This window comes from Hyaena hyaena, unplaced genomic scaffold, assembly GCF_003009895.1.
Source record: "Hyaena hyaena isolate Hyena2069 unplaced genomic scaffold, ASM300989v1 scaffold_172, whole genome shotgun sequence".
Taxonomy (NCBI): Eukaryota; Metazoa; Chordata; class Mammalia; order Carnivora; family Hyaenidae; genus Hyaena; species Hyaena hyaena.
Genome location: NW_024080804.1, coordinates 143175 through 160505, shown reverse-complemented (window position 1 = coordinate 160505; position 17331 = coordinate 143175). Strand labels below are relative to the sequence as shown.

The following is a 17331-nucleotide window of genomic DNA, read 5'->3' as shown; positions in this document are numbered from 1 at the left end:
TTTGCACATTAACTCATAGAACAGGTCATTACTGTTAATTCTGTAGGGAAATTGCTTACTGTGTGTATGGCAGGACTGGCCCATTATAATGGGAATTGCGTTTTATTCTTTCACCTTTTTTTTTTTCCCTTTGGTCCCAGCAGACAGTGTATGTTCTTTTTAAGTAACTTATTTTCCCAATTATACACATACATGTGCTAAAAAGTTAAGGGAGTATAGAAAATATGGCGGTAGAATAGCATCACTGTATTCTCTGCGTGCAGATAACCCCAGTCAACGTTTAAGTGTATATACTTACCATCTTTTTTATATATTTATATATATAATATGTTCATATGGGTATATATTAAAAAAAACCTGTATTTCAGTTTTGTGACCTCCTTTTTCACCTTGCAATATATTATAAGTATTTTTTTTACAAAATAGTATTTTGGACTATCCAGTGATGAGTCCGTTCTACAGATACCGGGACAAAACATTTCATTCAGGCCTAAATTTGCTGCGAGTCATTTTCTTGGTGTCCCACTAAGCACTTGGCAGGTACCCTCCTCCACCCCCACCTTCTTTCCCCCGACAACTAACCTGATGACTTGGCAGCCAAGCTACTTGTTAATGAATTTGCACATCATCTTTAGGCTAAAGAAGGATACCTCCTCAACCTAACCTAATTTGCTTTTCATATGGCATTTGATCATTTGGCTGCTTATTCTGTTAATAGACTAATTTCCGTTTCTTAAATTAGTAAGCGAGTAGGAAGGGGCAGAGGCGGGACTAAGGGGAGAATTGTTTGTTCTGCAGGTGTGGGTATGCTACGTTGCATCACGTCATAGACAAATCCAAAGAGGACCGGATGGAGAGCTTCTTCCTCAGTGAGACCTGTAAATACTTGTATCTGGTATGTGTTTTATGAGGTTATAAGCAAGAAATGGTTGTGTTTCTTTTCAAATGTTTATTTATTTATTTATTTTGAGAGAGAGAGAAAGAGAGGGAGAGGGAGAGCCCCAAGCAGGCTCCATGCTGCCAGTGCAGAGCCCTGTGTGGGGCTTGAACTCACGAACCGTGAGATCCTGACCTGAGCTGAAATCAAGAGTCAGAGGCTTAACCGACTGAGTCACCGGGACGCCCCACCCCGGGAAATGTCGATCACTGCTGGGAGCAAGCGTTCATTCGGACTTCTGTCTAAGCACACCCTCCCTGGGCACTGCTCCGGGCTGCACATGTGCTGACCAGGGACACAGACTGCACAAACCAAAGCGTACTGTCTTCCACACCCTGGTCTCTAACCTCATCGGGCCACATCGTCCAGTAAACCAGTGAATGACGTGCCGGTCACGGTTAGTAGAGGGGCCACTCACGGGAGCCCTGGTGCTCGGGAAAGGCTGCCTCGAGGATGAGAGCAGTGTCTATAGCTCTTACGTCTCTCAGTGTGTGGGAGTTTGGCCGAGGCCCCCGCATTCTCGTGTGTGTGGAGAGCGGCAGAATCACGGGACCTGGAAGAAACCTTGAAGGGGTCATCTTGTCAGTGTTCGTTTGTCTCCTCACGGGAACTGCTGTCTACGTGGAGAGGGCAGGTGTGACTTGCCTGGATTTTCAGGGTGATTGCATGGTGGAGCAGAGACGTCATTCCCCATTCTGACTCCTTCTACAGTGCTCTTCCCACTTCCCTGCTGTCCCGCTCACGGCGTGGTGGCAGTGCACTTGGGCACCTAGCTCCTCTCCTGCCTTCCCGGCCACGGTACTCACTGTGGCTGCATACCGAAGGATGCTTCCTCAGGGCGCAGAGGGTCAGGCTCCCTGGTGGGGAACCGGTGAGGAGGCTGAGGGTCAAAGATAATTGAGCGGTGGTGATAGGCTGTGTTATCGAGGTCACTGGTCTCTAGGCCCCGGGGCCAGCTGGATCAGATTCACCCTGGGGCCCTTGTTAAAATTACAGCCCTATTGAATCAGAACCTTTAGATTTTAGATTTAGAAGTGAGCTCAAGAATCTGTAATTTTGAGAAGGGGCTTGTGATTCTGTACAAAGCCAGGGTTTGGAATTTCTAGTCTAATCAGGCGTGACTTCACAGAAGGCTGCAGAGGAGCCGTGTCCCCCAGCAGGCCACATAGCCCGTGGCATGGTGGCTGTCCTGCTGTCGGACCCCTGTGGGGGCCTAGGGCTCCCTCCCAGAGCACGCCTGGGAGCCAGGCCAGCCACTGCAGGCTGATGGGAGCCCTGCGTGCACCCCCGTCCGGCAGCCATTGGTGCCTGGGGTGTTCAAGGGGGTGAATGAGGGAGATCCCCTAGGCTGTTCCAGAGGAAAGAGCTCAGGCTCTGGGGCGGACACCCTGGGCCTACCCCATTCTCCCGGTAGCTGTGGAAACAGACCAGCTGTGCTGAGTCTTCTGTGTCTGTAGAATATTTCAGGCGACTGCCAGGTTTCTTACGTCACTGAGATTCCTGTTCTGAGTGTTTGCTCACTTAACATTTAGTGGACACCTGCCTTCTCCACCCACCGACCTGCCCCTGTTCGGTTAGGTGTTCTTTCTGGATGCTCCTGCCACATGCTTCCTGGAAGGAAGGCACTGCCCTGTGTGCCTCCGTCCTCAGAGCCCAGCCCGTGTTCTTTTTTTTAAATTTTTTTTTAATGTTTTTATTTATTTCTAGGAGAGAGAGAGAGAGAGAGACAGCGTGAGCAGGGGAGGGTCAGAGAGAGAGGGAGTCACAGACTGATACAGGCTCCAGGCTCTGAGCTGGCAGTCAGCACAGAGCCCGACGCGGGGCTCAAACCCACGAACCGCGAGATCATGACCTAAGCGAAAGTCGGATGCTTAACCGACTAAGCCACCCAGGCGCCCCAAGCCTGGCCCGTGTTCTGACAGGAGGCAACGGGAGGGTGACACAGGCGTCGGGCTCTGTGCCAGGCCCTGGGATAGAACGAAGGGTAAAGCGAGTGCCTCCCTCTTCCAGCGTTTTCCAGTTAGTGCCTAGGTGTGTGTGAGGTGGGTGTTAGTTCTAGAATTCCAGTGTCAGAACTCTCGGAGGAGCCTCTGGGGGGAGATCATCCTGAGAGCTTTTACAGACTGTGCAGGTTTGGGTCTCGGCCCTCAGATTTCTGAATCTTTCAGCCCGAGCAGGGTGGGATGGCGTGGGAGACCTTCAGGCATTTGAGTCTAAACAAAACCGGTTGCGGCCAGAATTGGGAACCACCTTTTCACCCATTTGTCACAGAAAAGCCTGAGGACCCAGCAAATTCTACTCCCTGAGTAGTCCTGGGACTCTGTCACAGGAGTTAGTTCCCAAAATGCTACTGTTACCAGTTGTATCTTTTGTCTTTTCTTTTCTTTTTTTTTTTTTTTTTCCCTTTCCCACTAGCTATTTGATGAGGAGAATCCAGTCCACAAATCTGGGACCAAATACATGTTTACAACTGAGGGACACATTGTATCTGTGGACAAACACCTTCGGGAGTCCCCCTGGAAGGAATTCTTTTCTGAAGAGGGAGGGGAGGACCAAGATGGGAAGTCTGTGCACAGGCCTAAATCTCCTGAGTTAAAGGTCATCAACTCCAGCTCCAATGTAAGTCACTTTCTTCAGGGGTGGTTCGCGGGTGGAAGAGGAGAAAGTAATGCAAATTTGTCATCCAGAGCCCCTGGCAGAAAATTGGTGACACACTTAGACTGGGCCGTCTGAGAAGAGTTTCACAAAGGACCGTTAATGTAGGGAGTAGAGATGGCGTCAGGGCGTAGGGAGCCACGGGCGCGGCACATCGTTGCCCCGGCTGCGGGGGCTCGTGGCCGCAGGAACCTGCGTGGGGACAGGCGTGCTGGCGGGGCCGTCTCCTGGCAGAAGCCATGTGCTGAGCTGGCCTCAGCGAGCTTGCAGGACGGGAGCCAGCAGAGGAAACCGCGACCATTCACCTTCCTTCTAATGTGCTGGAGCTTCTGCTTGACTGTGCCGGCCAGAAGCCAGAGGCCACTGCGACCTTGCGACCTTTCAGGATCATCTGCTAGGCTGGCCTCAGGCCAGAGCAGGATGGGGAAGGCGGGAGAGTGATCTGGAAGGGCAAATGGAAGCGATCCAGCCAGATCACCGAGCAGCAGGGGAGGGAAGAAAGCAGTCGTCAGTCATTGTGATTTTTAATGAAATGCTCTTTGAGGTGCAGAGGAACCCCGCTTCATTTAAAAAGCAGGGCATCACTAAGCATGCCTCCATCATCCTAAGAAGCGCTGGGAAAGAGGTGGAAAGGAGTTGCCGAGTTTCTGGTGGGAGTCCTAGGTTAGTTGTTTTGATTTGAAGCAAATAGGATGGTTTGGAAGTGAGGATGGGGAAAGAGACGCTGCGTCAGCTGAGATATCAAACCGCATCCCCGCGCAATGCAGTGGGTACCCCCTCTCTTCTCAGAAGAAGCCTCTGTTGTCAAGATTCCTACTACCTGTCTCCACACTACCTTCGTGGGGGGCACTCCTTCGTCCCAGGCGCCTTCATGGTCCCACTGAAGGTCTTTACGTCAGTCTGTGAACTGTGTGGACAGGCCAGAGCGTACTTAAGTCCCCCAAACGTCCATAAGGCTGTGGAGTGTAGATTAGGTAACACAGCTGAATCGAGAAGGAAGGGGAAGGAGGAGAGTTAGGAGGAGAGAGGTATTAATAACAGTCACCGTTTGTGTGCAATGCGTACAGTAGCCGCAGCCTCTTTTCCAGGTGGCCGTGTGGGTCAGCATCTCACAGCAGCCTCGTGAGCTTCGCTGCTTTGGTAGCCCCAGTGACAAGGGGAGAAGGCGGGGCGCAGAGAGATTCAGGTTGCCAGGTGGAGCCACAACACGGGCTGGAAGGAGACTCATCTCAGACCTGGTCCGGTCCTGTGCCGGTGTGTCGGGGGGTCCCAGCCGGCTCCTGGCCCAGGTGTTTGTCAGTGAGGCGCCGCGTGCGGGAAGTGCTCTTGGAACACAGATGAGCTAATCTGCCAGGGAAGATAAAAAAGGCTTCATCGTGGAGGTTGCTTTTCAGAAGTCCCTCGAAGGAGGAGAACGTTCCCAGGAAGGGGTGTTCAGGCAGCGGGAAGAGCACCTACCGATGCATGACTGGGGAGCTTTGGGACCCACTGAAGGACCTGCCAGCCTTGATCTCACAAGGATGGAGAGCAGGGTGTGGTAGGTTCAAGTACAGAGCAGCGGGAATGTGTTTCTTTGGGAACAGGTGTGGAATGACCATACGCTTGCAGATAATCGTGTTTGGTTCACGGTCTCACATCTCATTTGAAGGAGGAACAGGTCTTTTACTTAAAAAGAAAAAAAAGGTCTCATAAGCTTTTAGCTACGGATGGGAAGAACCGTAAACTCAGAAAAACCACAGTACAGTTGGCCCTTGAACAACACAGGTCTGAACCGCATGCAGGTGTATTTTGATAAATAAGGTGCAGTCCTGCAAATGTATTTTCTCTTCCTTATGGTTTTCTTAATAACATTTTCTATCCTCTAGCTTATTTTAATGTAAGAATAGAGTATGTAATAGATACAACATAACAAAATACGTGTTAATGGACTGTTGTTACCAGTAAGGCTTCCGGTCAGCAGTGGGCTGTCAGTCATTAGGGAGGCAGAAGTGGTATGTGGGCTTCGACCGCATTGGGGCTCAGGGCCCGAAGCCCTGCATTCAAGGGCCAGCTGTGTTTTCAACTAGCTGAAGTGTTACCTGACATTCCAGGCAGGGGTTGGGGGGCGGATTAAATGAAGGCCCCGAGGGGATGGACTTTTCTTCCTGGTTACTCTGCGCCAGGGTGCATGTGTTTTAGCTGCTCCGCATCATATCAGTGGTCCTCAACTGGCGTGGTTTGCTCCTCCCAGAACACTGAACAAAGTCTGGAGGCCATGTTGGTTGTCACAACTAGGGGAGCAGGGGCTGGGGGGTGTCTAGCAGGAGAGACCAGGGTCACTGCTAGCCGCTCTGCGGTGCATGCGACGCCCTGATGCCAAACTGAGTAGATCCACAACCCCCGGGTTGGGTCATCCACCCGCATTTGCTGAGCAATTAATACCTGGATTTTTAATCCGAAGTGTACATTTTCCCTCTTTTATTTTCTTTCTAGTGCAATCGTGTTCCTGACGAGAGGAGATACTCCCTGCCCTTAAAGAGTATCTACATGCGACAGATTGACCAGATGGTTGGCTTGATTTGATCTGCTGTCCTCCTTGCGGCCGAGTCGGAAACCGGATGTAAACAGCTGGAGCCTCACCGGGCCCAGATCCGTTCCGAAGTGGACGAGGATGGAAGTCTGGCCGTCCGTGGTGGTGTCGGCATTTCCTTCCGGCTCCGCACACACGTCTAGCAGAATCGTGCATACGTTAGTGTTCCTCTTCTGTTCAATAAAATGCCCTGTTTTTCGTAAGGATGTAATCTGAAGGAAGAAGGTACATAGAAGTTGGCTTCCTACGACATGCTGATGTTATAAGCACAGTGCGGATGGGCATCTCTGGATGGATCTTCCTAGCCTCACACTTTGGAAAACCCAACAAGTGTGTTCCCGTGTCTGGCACTTGTCGTGACTGCACAGTATTGCTACCTCTCTGTTAGAGGACTGTGAACGAAATTTCCATGCAAAGGGCCTGAGGATCATCCCTATTTATTGCATTTTGTTATCCTTTCTCTCTCTCACTAGATAATTGGCTCTCCATCCACCCATGATTTGGGATCACAAGGGGGAAAATCCTTCAGTTATTCATTTGCATACCAAGTAATGTTCAGTGTTAATGAGTTAATTGCTTATGAATAACTTTTATCTGAATTTCTAAAGGCAGTCTCTTAAGTTGTCCCAAGGCCAGATCTTTTGGAGGGTATATTACATTTACCTTGAACTTAACCTGAGGAACTCCCATAGTTCCAGAACCAGGTGCCTTTTAGGGAGAGAGAAATACCCAAGAATGTCTGCGCTTCCATCCGTCTCATATTTACTAACCAAGGATTCTCAGTTCTGACCGTGTTTGGGTTAGAATTGTGTGTTTTGTTTTTGTTTTCTGTGTCGAGTGCCAATTAGCTAAGTCAGGGAGAACGAAATGATCAGATGACTCTCTGGCACCCTTGAGCCGTTTCTCTGTGTAACACAGGCTTTAGATTAGTGCCTTATTCGATTTTGGTTGGGGCCACCGTTTGTCACGGCTGCTGGCATGCTTGGAGCAGGCTCATTTTGTATCGCCATGCGGTGGGACCACAGTGAACGGGGGATGGGATGAGTATTAGTAAGACTGGAACATTCTTGACCGGTCCTTGCCTTTCAGCCTGATATTTTTAAGCAAACCTCCATTAGGAGGAAGTTGTGCTCAGAGGCCTTCTTTGTTGTTATTTTCTTAGCCAGAGCAGAAGTTTCTGTCTTTGAAGTCAGACTGAATAGTCATACAAAGCAGAGGTGGATTTGAACTCTCAGCCTGGCTTCCGTGTAACATCTGAGGTTAAAATGAGTCCCAGTAGAAAGGCTGGGAAGTCTCTGAAACACCCCCAGCCTCACCTGTCATGTCGCTCACCTGTCTCTGCTTGTACCCTTCAAACCGTTTCGTCTTCATCATTTTAAAAACTAGAAGTAAGTGTGTCTAAGCCATTGCATATCAAAGGGAAAGATTTTATTTATTCCTTCTTGAAAATTTAAGTGTTACTGGGTTTTGTTTTGTTTTTTAAATAGATAAAGACTTCAGTTCCTGGAGATTTTCTAAAAAAGGATTTTCGGTAATAAACGTGTCACCCCCATCTTTTAAATATTTACTATGCAAGTTGTTATGAAGTAAACAAAATCAAATGCTCTGTTTTACCGTTTTCCTTCATTTCAGAGGCATTCTCTTTACTGACCTTGTGTTATCTACTGAATAGAGAATTGCCTTTGAGAGTATATTTTGTTTTCTTTGACTCGGTCGAATAAGCATGCCCCGTTTTACACGCATCTGTGCTCACAGGCCCAAGCGTCCCTGCATCTTTTCTCCAGGCACATGGAGATGGGACTACAAATGTCCCATTTGGGAGGATGGGCCTGTCGGGAAAGGAAGGGGACCCTCCGTGCATCTGCTCTCTCTCGTGGCCTCGCTGGGCTCCCTCTCCAGCGTCTGTGACAACATCGAGGTGTGGCATTCCTACATTACCCTCTCCTCCAGGCCCTTACCGTGTCACCCACTCTGGCGTTGCAGCCAACCTCGTGCTCAGGAATGGGGATCTGTGCCCGAGTGCCACTGACGCACCCCAGGGCCCGGAGGCCGGCCCAGATGTGTCTTGTAGGAAGTCTCAAACCCTCTTGACTTCTGGGCGCTGCCTTGGACCAATTGGTGAGCCTGAGGGTGAGCGAGTGACTGCAGACTCAGCCTGGTTGTTGAGCTTGCAGACTGCACAGTCCAGAGTGATGCTGCCTCGTCCGTGATCTGTGGGGCTGGATGCAGACTACTGTCTAGTGCCAGCCCAGAAAGGAAGGGTCTCTGAGCCAAGTTCCAAGCTGGCTTGTGTTCTGGTTGGAAATCAGAATGTCCACAGCTGTGTTCTATCTTGCAGGGCCTTGGTGTGTCTTTTATTCTGTGCTGCAGGAAGGGCCGCGGGGGGAGTGTCGAAGAAGTTCCTTTGCTCAGAGCTTTGCCCCAGGACCGTCCTGCTTCTGAACAAGTGCCATCCTTTGGAAGAGCTGTCAGCCTGTGCCACCCTCACGGTCCCCTGTGTAGCTAGTGTCTAGAGGCTGCTTTGGTCGACACGAGGAGGAGGATTTCACAGAACTGCTGTAGAAAGCTGCCTTATAGTTAGGCTGGGTGGAGTCTGAATCTCCTCCCACGAAGTTCTAGATCCATACACGTCAGGCTCCGGCTCCGTGTGATCAGGGAACTCCTTTTCCTGAGGAGTAGGTGACGAAGGAAGTCTGGCTTCCAGTTGTGCCGGCTTTCGGGAAGAACCATTTGCACATCTGTCCTGCGTCAGTTCCAGCTCTTTGACCGGAATTTGGTCTGTGCCACCGAGTCCCAGGTTCCCAGGCTGTCCCGGGGCGGGGCGGGGCCGCGCACAAGTCACGGACGTGTGTGTTTATGCACCACGGTGGTGTCTGTGCAGGTGAATTTTAGAGGAGGGTCTGTATACAGTCCGAGGGTCTGAACGTGCTTCCCCCCTCCCCTACCCTCCCCCGCCAAAGAAAAATAGCCTCTTAGCTATATTCTTAGCTCAGTTTACTGAATGATTGCAAACAGTAATCCTTTGCTTTGGACCCTGTGGACTTATCAGACATCCTTTTCTTCTTTCCGGAGGGCTCCAGGGGTCTTTCTCTTTTGACACTTTAAGATTTAGTGGTGAAAAGGTAGGGTGCATGATTGCTGTAACCAGAGTGCCTGAGCAGGGACTTCTGAAGAAAATCTTGGGCTTTTCTTTTCATTCCCAGACATCCAACTCCTTCTCTAGTGCCTCTTCCCTGCAGGGCAGGGACCCTCGTGACAGAGAGAAGGTGGGTGGCTGGGCTGCGTGTCCCCAGGTCGGGCAGGGCTCAGGGTTCTCTTCCTGCTGGAGTCTGGACCTGAATCCGGGAAAATGTACCTGTGGACCTTCATGATTCCTTACCCTCTTTCCCTCTTTCTGAGAGGCAGAGAAATACTATTTTTTAAAAAGTATTTTAGTTTTAAATAGCAAAACACAAGCTGCATTTTTATTTATTATGCACAAGAAAGGTTTTTACAAAAAAAAAATCTGGAGTTGGAAACTCTGGGGAAACCAATTGAAATATCCACATGCTTCTTTCTCTGTAATGTGCAATATGCTTTGCAACTATAGATGATATTTTATGTTTAATCTGTAAATAAGAAATGTATTTAAATTAAGAGGGAGCTTTTTGTAAAAGGACCAAATGTTCTTTTATAAATGTACTAAGAAATATCTTGTTCTTCGAAATTTATTAGGATTTTTATGAGTAATTTTTATTAAAAGATTCTTTTTTTTTTGAGTTGTCATTTTGTTTCTCCTTTATACACTCACAGGTACACACTGCATGCAGGACAAACCAGGGACAAACCACCTTAAGGGAAACCATAAAGCCAGATGAATAAAAACTTTGTATGTTTCTTTGTTTTCCACAGCTGAGCCCTAATAGCTCTGCTTTTGTGTCACACATTGCATGGACCTGTCCTTCCCATGTGGGTGACAGCTGCACGTAATGATTTTTGGCCTGTCCCTGACCTCCTCTCCGCATTAGCCTCCTTCCTGCCCGGCACTGACCTGTTCTCAGTTCTCGTTGACATTTATCTGAGTCTTTCTACGTTCTGCAGCCAAGTCTCTCTTATCTCAAGCAAGGCAATTCCTTCTCCTGGCCTCCTGTAGGCTAAGGTGGGGTAATGGCACCAGCAGTCAATGTGGGGGTGGCGGGGGGCAGTGGTCTGGGGGAGGCATGAGCTGGGGGGTTTCAGCCGACTGCTTACCTGAGTCGTGGCAGGGTCTGGAAGGAGATCGCTGCTTCTGCCCCTGTGATACCTTGATGTCCCATCTTTGTTTCTAGGTGATTCTGACAGTGCTTTTAAAAACCTATGCATTGTGACAAGGTCAGGAAGCGCCTTGCTGATATTAAAGCACACCGTGGCCTTTGTAAGGGTTGGTGGTGGCTGTGTCCCTGGAGTCTCTGGGTCTGTAACCCTCTTAGCAAGGCCAGCGGGACCCCTCTGCCAAAGGCACAGTGGCAAAGCCTTGATGGTGAAAGCACCCGTGCCCCTGGTCAGCGCTGACGCGCTGGAGCACCCTGTCTAGACGCTGCAGGGGGGCATCAGGGCCGAGAGGGGACTCTGGACCCACACTGCGTGAGGTGCAGACCTGACTCTGCTGACGAGCCTTGTGCAGGGGGTGCGGGGTCCACAGTCTCGCTGGGCCTCAGTTTTCCCATCTGTTATCTGGAACGAAAACAACAGTCCATGTGTGTAGGGTGGATTGAGTGGGTGCTTGAGATGGCGCCTGGCCCCCAGGAAGCCCTGCATGTGCATTTCCTACAGTTATGGTCAGGTTGGATTTGACACCCAGGATAAGCGGTAGGATCTTTACACAGACCCTGAGGAGGGGTAAGAGCTTGGACAGGCATGAAGAGTCGTGGGCCAGAGCCTGGGCTTGTCCCTCTGGATCAGCAGCTTGAATCAGAGTCTCACATTTTACTTGTTTGTAAAACCAGGGGCTCAGTCGGTTGAGCGTCAACTTCGGCTCAGGTCCTGATCTCATGTGATCTGCTGCCAACTCAGAGCCTGGAGCCTGGTTCAGATTCTGTCTGTCTCTCTCTCAAATATAAATAAACATTAAAAAAAGAAAAAAAAAACACATATAGGAGCACCTTAACTCCTGGCGTTCTTGTGAGAGCAGAATGAGCTACATTTTATCAGAGCCTGTTAGGTGCCAGCTGCTAACATCTTTACGTATGTGACTTCTCTCCAAATTAAAAATTTTTTTTAATTTAATTTAATTTTATTAAATTTTTAAAAATGTTTATTATTATTGAGACAGACAGAAAAACAGCATGAGTCGGGGAGGGGCAGAGAGAGAGGGAGACACAGAATCTGAAATGGGCTCCAGGCTCTGAGTTGTCAGCACAGAGCCTGACGTGGGGCTTGAACCCCACTAACCGTGAGATCATGACCTGAGCTGAAGTCAGATGCTCAACCGACTGAGCCACCCAGACGCCTCTAAATTTTATTTTAGAGAGTATGAGCGGGAGAGAGAGGCAGAGGGAGAGAGAGTCTTAAGTAGATTCCATGTTCAATGTGGAGCCAATGTGGGGCTCGATTCCATGATCCTGGGATAGTGACCTGAGCTGAAATCAAGAATCAGATGCTCAACCGACTGAGCCACCCAGGCACCCCAACTTCTCTCAAAGTTTAATCAGGGGACTAAGCTGCTGTACTGTCCATCTTTGGACCCCGGAACACTAGATGTAGAGTGGTAAGGGCTGATGCCTGTGCCCCACACTCCCTGAAGCATTGTGGGCAAGTGCCAGGCACAGTCTGGCACATCATATGGTCCTCCAGCGTGTGTATTTGTGCATGTGTATCCATGCACACGCGGCTTAAAACCTACCCTATTGAAGCTTCACCTGAATCCTGGGAGGTAAGGTCTATTCATTTCTATAGCTGAGGACACTAGGCGGTACCTACCCCTAGATCAGCGTTGAGCCACTCTGAACCCATGACTTCAGGCTGTCTTAAGTACCAGAATGAATAGTTTGGCCATAGCCCCGGGTTAGAGAGAGGGGGTTCCGTGCTGGAGGGAATATCCTGGGCCATTTCCAGAGGGATGTTTCTCAATCCTCCGTCTGAGAACCCAGTGGCTCCTTCCATAGGGTGGAAGATTGGAAGTCGGGGCAGGGCAGTAAACCTGCATCTAGATTCCAAGGCCCCCAGCCTGAGGCACCCTGGCCCTCCCAGCTTCTGATAATCAGGACCTCCGAGGCTGCTCTGCACTGCACAGATCAGAATGTTCTCTGGACTGGGCGGGGGGGGGGGGGGGGGGGGGGGGCAATGAGCCTGCCTGCTCTCCAACCAATAGAAAGCCCCTCTGCAAAAAAAGTTGTTAATTCAGTTATTACCGTCATTCTCTTAGATAAAATATACCCCAGAAAGGCCTTCCAAGATTTATCAAATGGCTATTCATTGTACCTGTTATTTTGAAATTTAGAGGCACCTTACAGAACCTGAAATACTCAGAAAGTGCTAGGAAATTTAAAAATATTAACTTCAACACATCTCTGATAATACATTAAAAGAAAGTGCCTTTATCTTGTCGCCTCCTTTAAATATATTTACGTCAAAACTCCGGAGCTGTAGACTTACCCCCTCAATTTGGGGGACGTATCCACCATGTAACCTAATTGGCTAAGCTGGTCATGGTTTTCAAACCCCTTTGCCCCACCAGGCTGATGGGAAAAGCCTGACTTTATTTTTCTGTCCTAATGAACATGTTCATTAGCGTGAGAGCCTCTCACGCATTCTGGCGCAGAGCAAGGGGGCATGAAGTTTTGCTGTGTTTGCTACAGGAAGAGAACGAGGCACCTGGGGCTCTGAGCAAGCTATTGCTGCCAACACGCCAGGAAGGGAAGAGGCGGTTGTTTCCCGACAGATACTTCCCATGGTCCCTTTGGTGCTCCAGAGGTTTCTACACGCCAGGGCCGTGCACGCGGAGGAGTGAGATTCCGGGCCTGTGAGAGGTGGGCCCTCCGATCAAGTCTGAGAGGAACCGTGGGGGCTGAGAACTTGCAGGTCACAGATCAAGCCATAGCCGAGCCATTTTCTGTGGTGTGTGGTGAGGATTTGGAAATGGATTCCCTGAAAGGCGGTGGTTGTTAGGCGTTAGGGTTCCTTGGTGCGTTTTATAGAAACACAGATCCCTGGGCTCCACCCCAGAGTTTCTGACTCAGCAGGTGAGGGGCGGGGCCTGAGAATCTGCATTTGCCAATCAGTTCCTGGGGGAGCCTGGTGGCTGCCAGTCTGGGGACCACAGTTTGAGAATCCTGCTTACCGTTTTTCCTGAAGACGTACATACCCCTTGGAGAGTCATCCAGTAACAAAAGACCCTCAACATTTCCATGTTTTGTCAGGGGCGATCCAGGCTTTGGAGGCATGTCTTTAAGAAAAATAAGATAAAATTATGAATGCAAAACTAGAAATGCAGAAGTAAATGTGTATGTAGGACGAAAAAATCACAACAAATCACAAATATTAAAAAGCTGACAAATACCACAGTAACACACATTCCATAAAAATGACAACGGTTTGATTAAAGTGACCTAATTTACTTCTTTTCCTAATTTTTCTGGTTGTACGCTCTTTGATTATTCTCTATACTTACATTAATGTGTATAGATTTTGTGCCTCACATTTGTATGCCCCTTCCCTGAATTATACCCTCAACTGTGGTTCTAGAACCTCATCTTCCTTCCATTCCTTCCAGCAAAGAGGGAATGTAGTGGGTTCTCGGCCTTTCCTTGCCTAGTCATGCCAAACCTAACGTCTTCAAGATAAGACCAGTGATTCTAAGTCAGAAGAGTTTATGTAGAGTTGTAGAAGGGCTATTCCACTATATTCCTGACTACATTCTTAACCAAACCAAGATAGCAATAGCTAGCTTTCATGTCTTTTTAAAAAACTTTTTTTTAAGATTTACTTATTTTTGAGAGACAGAGCATGAGTGGAAGAGGGGCAGAGAGAGAGGGAGACACAGAATCCGAAGCAGCTTCCAGGCTCTGAACTGTCAGCACAGAGCCCGATGCAGGACTCGAACTCACAAACTGTGAGATCATGACCTGAGCTGAAGTCGGATGCTCAACCGACTGAGCCACCCAGGTGCCCCTAGTTTTCTTCTTTATATCGTTCACGTGTTTTAGATGCTCTTCAGTGTGCCTGTCAAATTCCATAATAAATGAATTGTAACCTTGTATGTGAAACTGGTTTTTCAAATTGTGAAAAAGAAGTCATAATTCAGTTTGTTCTGGTATAGTGTGAATAATGGAAACATGTTCTTCAAAATAGGAAAAATTAAAATCATGTGCATCATCCAGTGGAGAAATCTACCAAGGACTTTGTGCCCCTCAGACCTTTTAGCCTCACCTGTGCTAACCTCAGTCTTTCTTTGCCTTTCACGGACACAGACCTAGACCAGGGCTTGTCAGTGAGCTAGCAGCCCAGTTTTGAACAGGAGTCCGGGGCGGGGGGGGGAATGGTCTTTCTTTGAAAGTGATATTTGAGGGCATCTGGGTGGCTCAGTTGGTTGGATGTCCGTCTCTTGGTTTTGGCTAAGGTCATATCACGGTTTGTGAGTTCAAGCCCTGCATTGGGCTCTGTGGTGACTGCACGGAGCTTACTTGAGATTATCTCCCTCTTTCTTTCTCCCTCTCTGGCCCTCCCTGCCTCTCCACCCCCCCCTTCTCTCTTAAAATAGATAAACTTAAAAAAAAAGAAAGAAAGTGCTATTTGAAGAAAACTCAGTGGTATGCACCACAGAATTCCAGTAAAACTACTGGAATGCTGGATTTCAGAGAGTATTTCTTGAGCACCTGCTGTAGACCCACCTGGGGTGATTGAGGAGCGCAGAGTAGGAAGCCTGGCAGTGGATGGAAGAGATACAAGATTTCATGGCCTTGAGGAAAGGCTGCCAAGCATGGCCTCAGGTTTTAGGCATACACTTTCAAAACCCATCCACACTGAAAACGGGCCATTTCTCTCCAGCGGGGTTCAAAATTGTTGTAGACACCTGCCTTCCACAAGAGGCCACTCTTGCTTCACTTTTTCTAATGGGGCCTTTAAAAATAGTTTTAGCAACCAGTGGTACAGAAAAAAACAGTGTGGCATGTTTTAAACTCAGCGTGCAAAAATGTAATTTCATGGTCTTTTGGAATCTTGTATCGAACTCTTGGTGCGTGCTTGCTAATTGAAACATGAGTAATAGTGACAATGGTAGTAATGGCATCAGGTGTCTCTATAGGGTCTTCCTCCAGAGAGCAAACTCTTTCATATGTATTATTCAGGGAAGACTCGCAATGCCATATGTCTTAGGGTTCTCGTTTTCCGGGAGTGAGACTAGGTAAATACCACAAGCTGCTTGGTTAGATGGTGATATTTCAGAACCAGGGGTAGGTAAGTACAAAAAGGGGAAATGCAGAGTTTTTCTTGGGGAAGTGCCCCAGGTCTGCCTCAGCCACCAGGTGGATGGTTTCATTTTCATCTTGTGAGGTTGCTTTCCGCTTGCTGTGAATTTGGGTAGATACATAGTTTCTAGATAAAACTTGGGAGGGTGGGTCTTGGCATCCACAACTGGGAGATTCCCAGATGACCGCTTCCTTAGGCTCTCCTTCTTCATGGTTTCTCACTTTAAACTTGTCCTCTGGATGTTAGGCACTTCTGGCTCCTCTTGAGCCTTCCCTTCTAGTTAGTGTCCTGCCTTAGATTTTGGTTGTCCAATCCGGCAGACAGAAAGCAGCATAGAAACTCAACATTGTAGGTCTGAATCTGGACTCTGCTCCTTATTAGCTGGGTTAGTTACTAAACCTCCCTGAATCTTAGTTTACTCATCTGTAAATAGGGGCTAATTATACCTATCTCACAGGATTTCATGGGGCTATCCTTCCCTTTATTCCTCCCTCACCCTCAGATCAACTGCCTCTGTGGTTGTAAGCCCTGGTTCCGAGAGGATTCACAGAATATTCATCACCGACTTTATTATGTCCTGTAGTCCTTAGGGGCAGTGGGTCTAATGTTTAAGTGAGAATATCCTGTTAATTCTAATATGGCTGGCCAGGCTGGGTCTCTATGGAGATCTCCCTCCTGGAAATATGGCCACCATGGGCCCTCACTGCCACCTCCACCTGTGGTAGATGGCTGAGCAAACAAGATCATCCTACCCATGCACACAGGCATCCAATCTGTTGAAGGCCTGGATGGACGGAGAAGGCAGGGTGGAAGTGGGGAGGGCAAATTTGCTCTCTGTTGAGCTGGGACACCCACTCTCCCCTGCTCTTGGACTTTAGGACGCTTGGCTCTCAGGCCTCTGACTGGGAGCTCCCTCAATGGCTCCCCTCGTTCTCAGGCCTTGGGGCTTGGACTGAAACTACACCACCAGCTTTCCCCGGCCTCCAGGTCGAGTCGGCAGATTGGGGGAAGGGAGCCTCCATACTCAGGTGAGGCCAGTCCTTCATAATAAATCTTTCTACAGATCTAAGAAAGCATCCCCAGTGTAATGGCGAAAAAATTCCTGACGGCCGAGTCCCAGTCTGCCTTGTAACGGACTCTCCCGAGGAGTCTGAGGCTTGTGGTCAGAGGATCCCAGTTTGAAAACCCCCTTGGCAGTTTGCTGAGGGGAACCTGCACTGCACCCTGTGTTTCCAGGCTTATCTTTGGGACCGATTTCATGAGATTTGCAAATGCAGCTCATTTTGGCCGCTTCCTGCCCTTCCCTTCTATGGACTCCTGCCACCCACTCGCTGCCCGCCAACTGGGGAATACAGTTAGAAGACGCTGTCTTTGTGGGGAAGCTCGGTCTCAGAATGTGGCTCCTAAAGCAGCAGCCACAGCACCTGGGAGCCTGTTTGAAATGCAAATTCCTGGGTCCTCTCCAAGACTTTACAGAATGGGAAAGTCTGGGGGTGGGAATTTGGCAATTTGCTTCCACAAAGATTCTGCAATTAAAAAAAATTTTTTTTAAGTTTATTTATTTATTTATTTAGAGAAAGACAGAGACAGCATGGACGTGGGTGGGTCGGAGAGTGACAGGGAGAAGAAGAGAGAGAATCCCAAGCAGGCCCCGCACTGTCATTGCAGAACCCAACATGGGGCTTGATCCCAGGAATCCTGAGACCATGACCTGAGCTGAAATCAAGAGCCAGATGCTTGGGGCGCC

At 48.9% G+C, this 17331-nt stretch overlaps 1 protein-coding gene across 1 annotated transcript in view; it reads left to right on the top strand.

Annotated features, from left to right (window-relative positions):
- Nucleotides 1–7724, top strand: part of EDEM1 (ER degradation enhancing alpha-mannosidase like protein 1) — a 28053-nt gene extending 20329 nt beyond the window's left edge. The window contains exons 10-12 of the mRNA XM_039240285.1: nt 799–895; nt 3353–3556; nt 6065–7724. Coding sequence (XP_039096216.1) covers nt 799–895; nt 3353–3556; nt 6065–6154 — 391 coding nt within the window. The 3' untranslated portion in view covers nt 6155–7724. The remainder of the gene's footprint in view (nt 1–798; nt 896–3352; nt 3557–6064) is intronic.
- The last annotated feature ends 9607 nt before the right edge of the window (nt 7725–17331 follow it).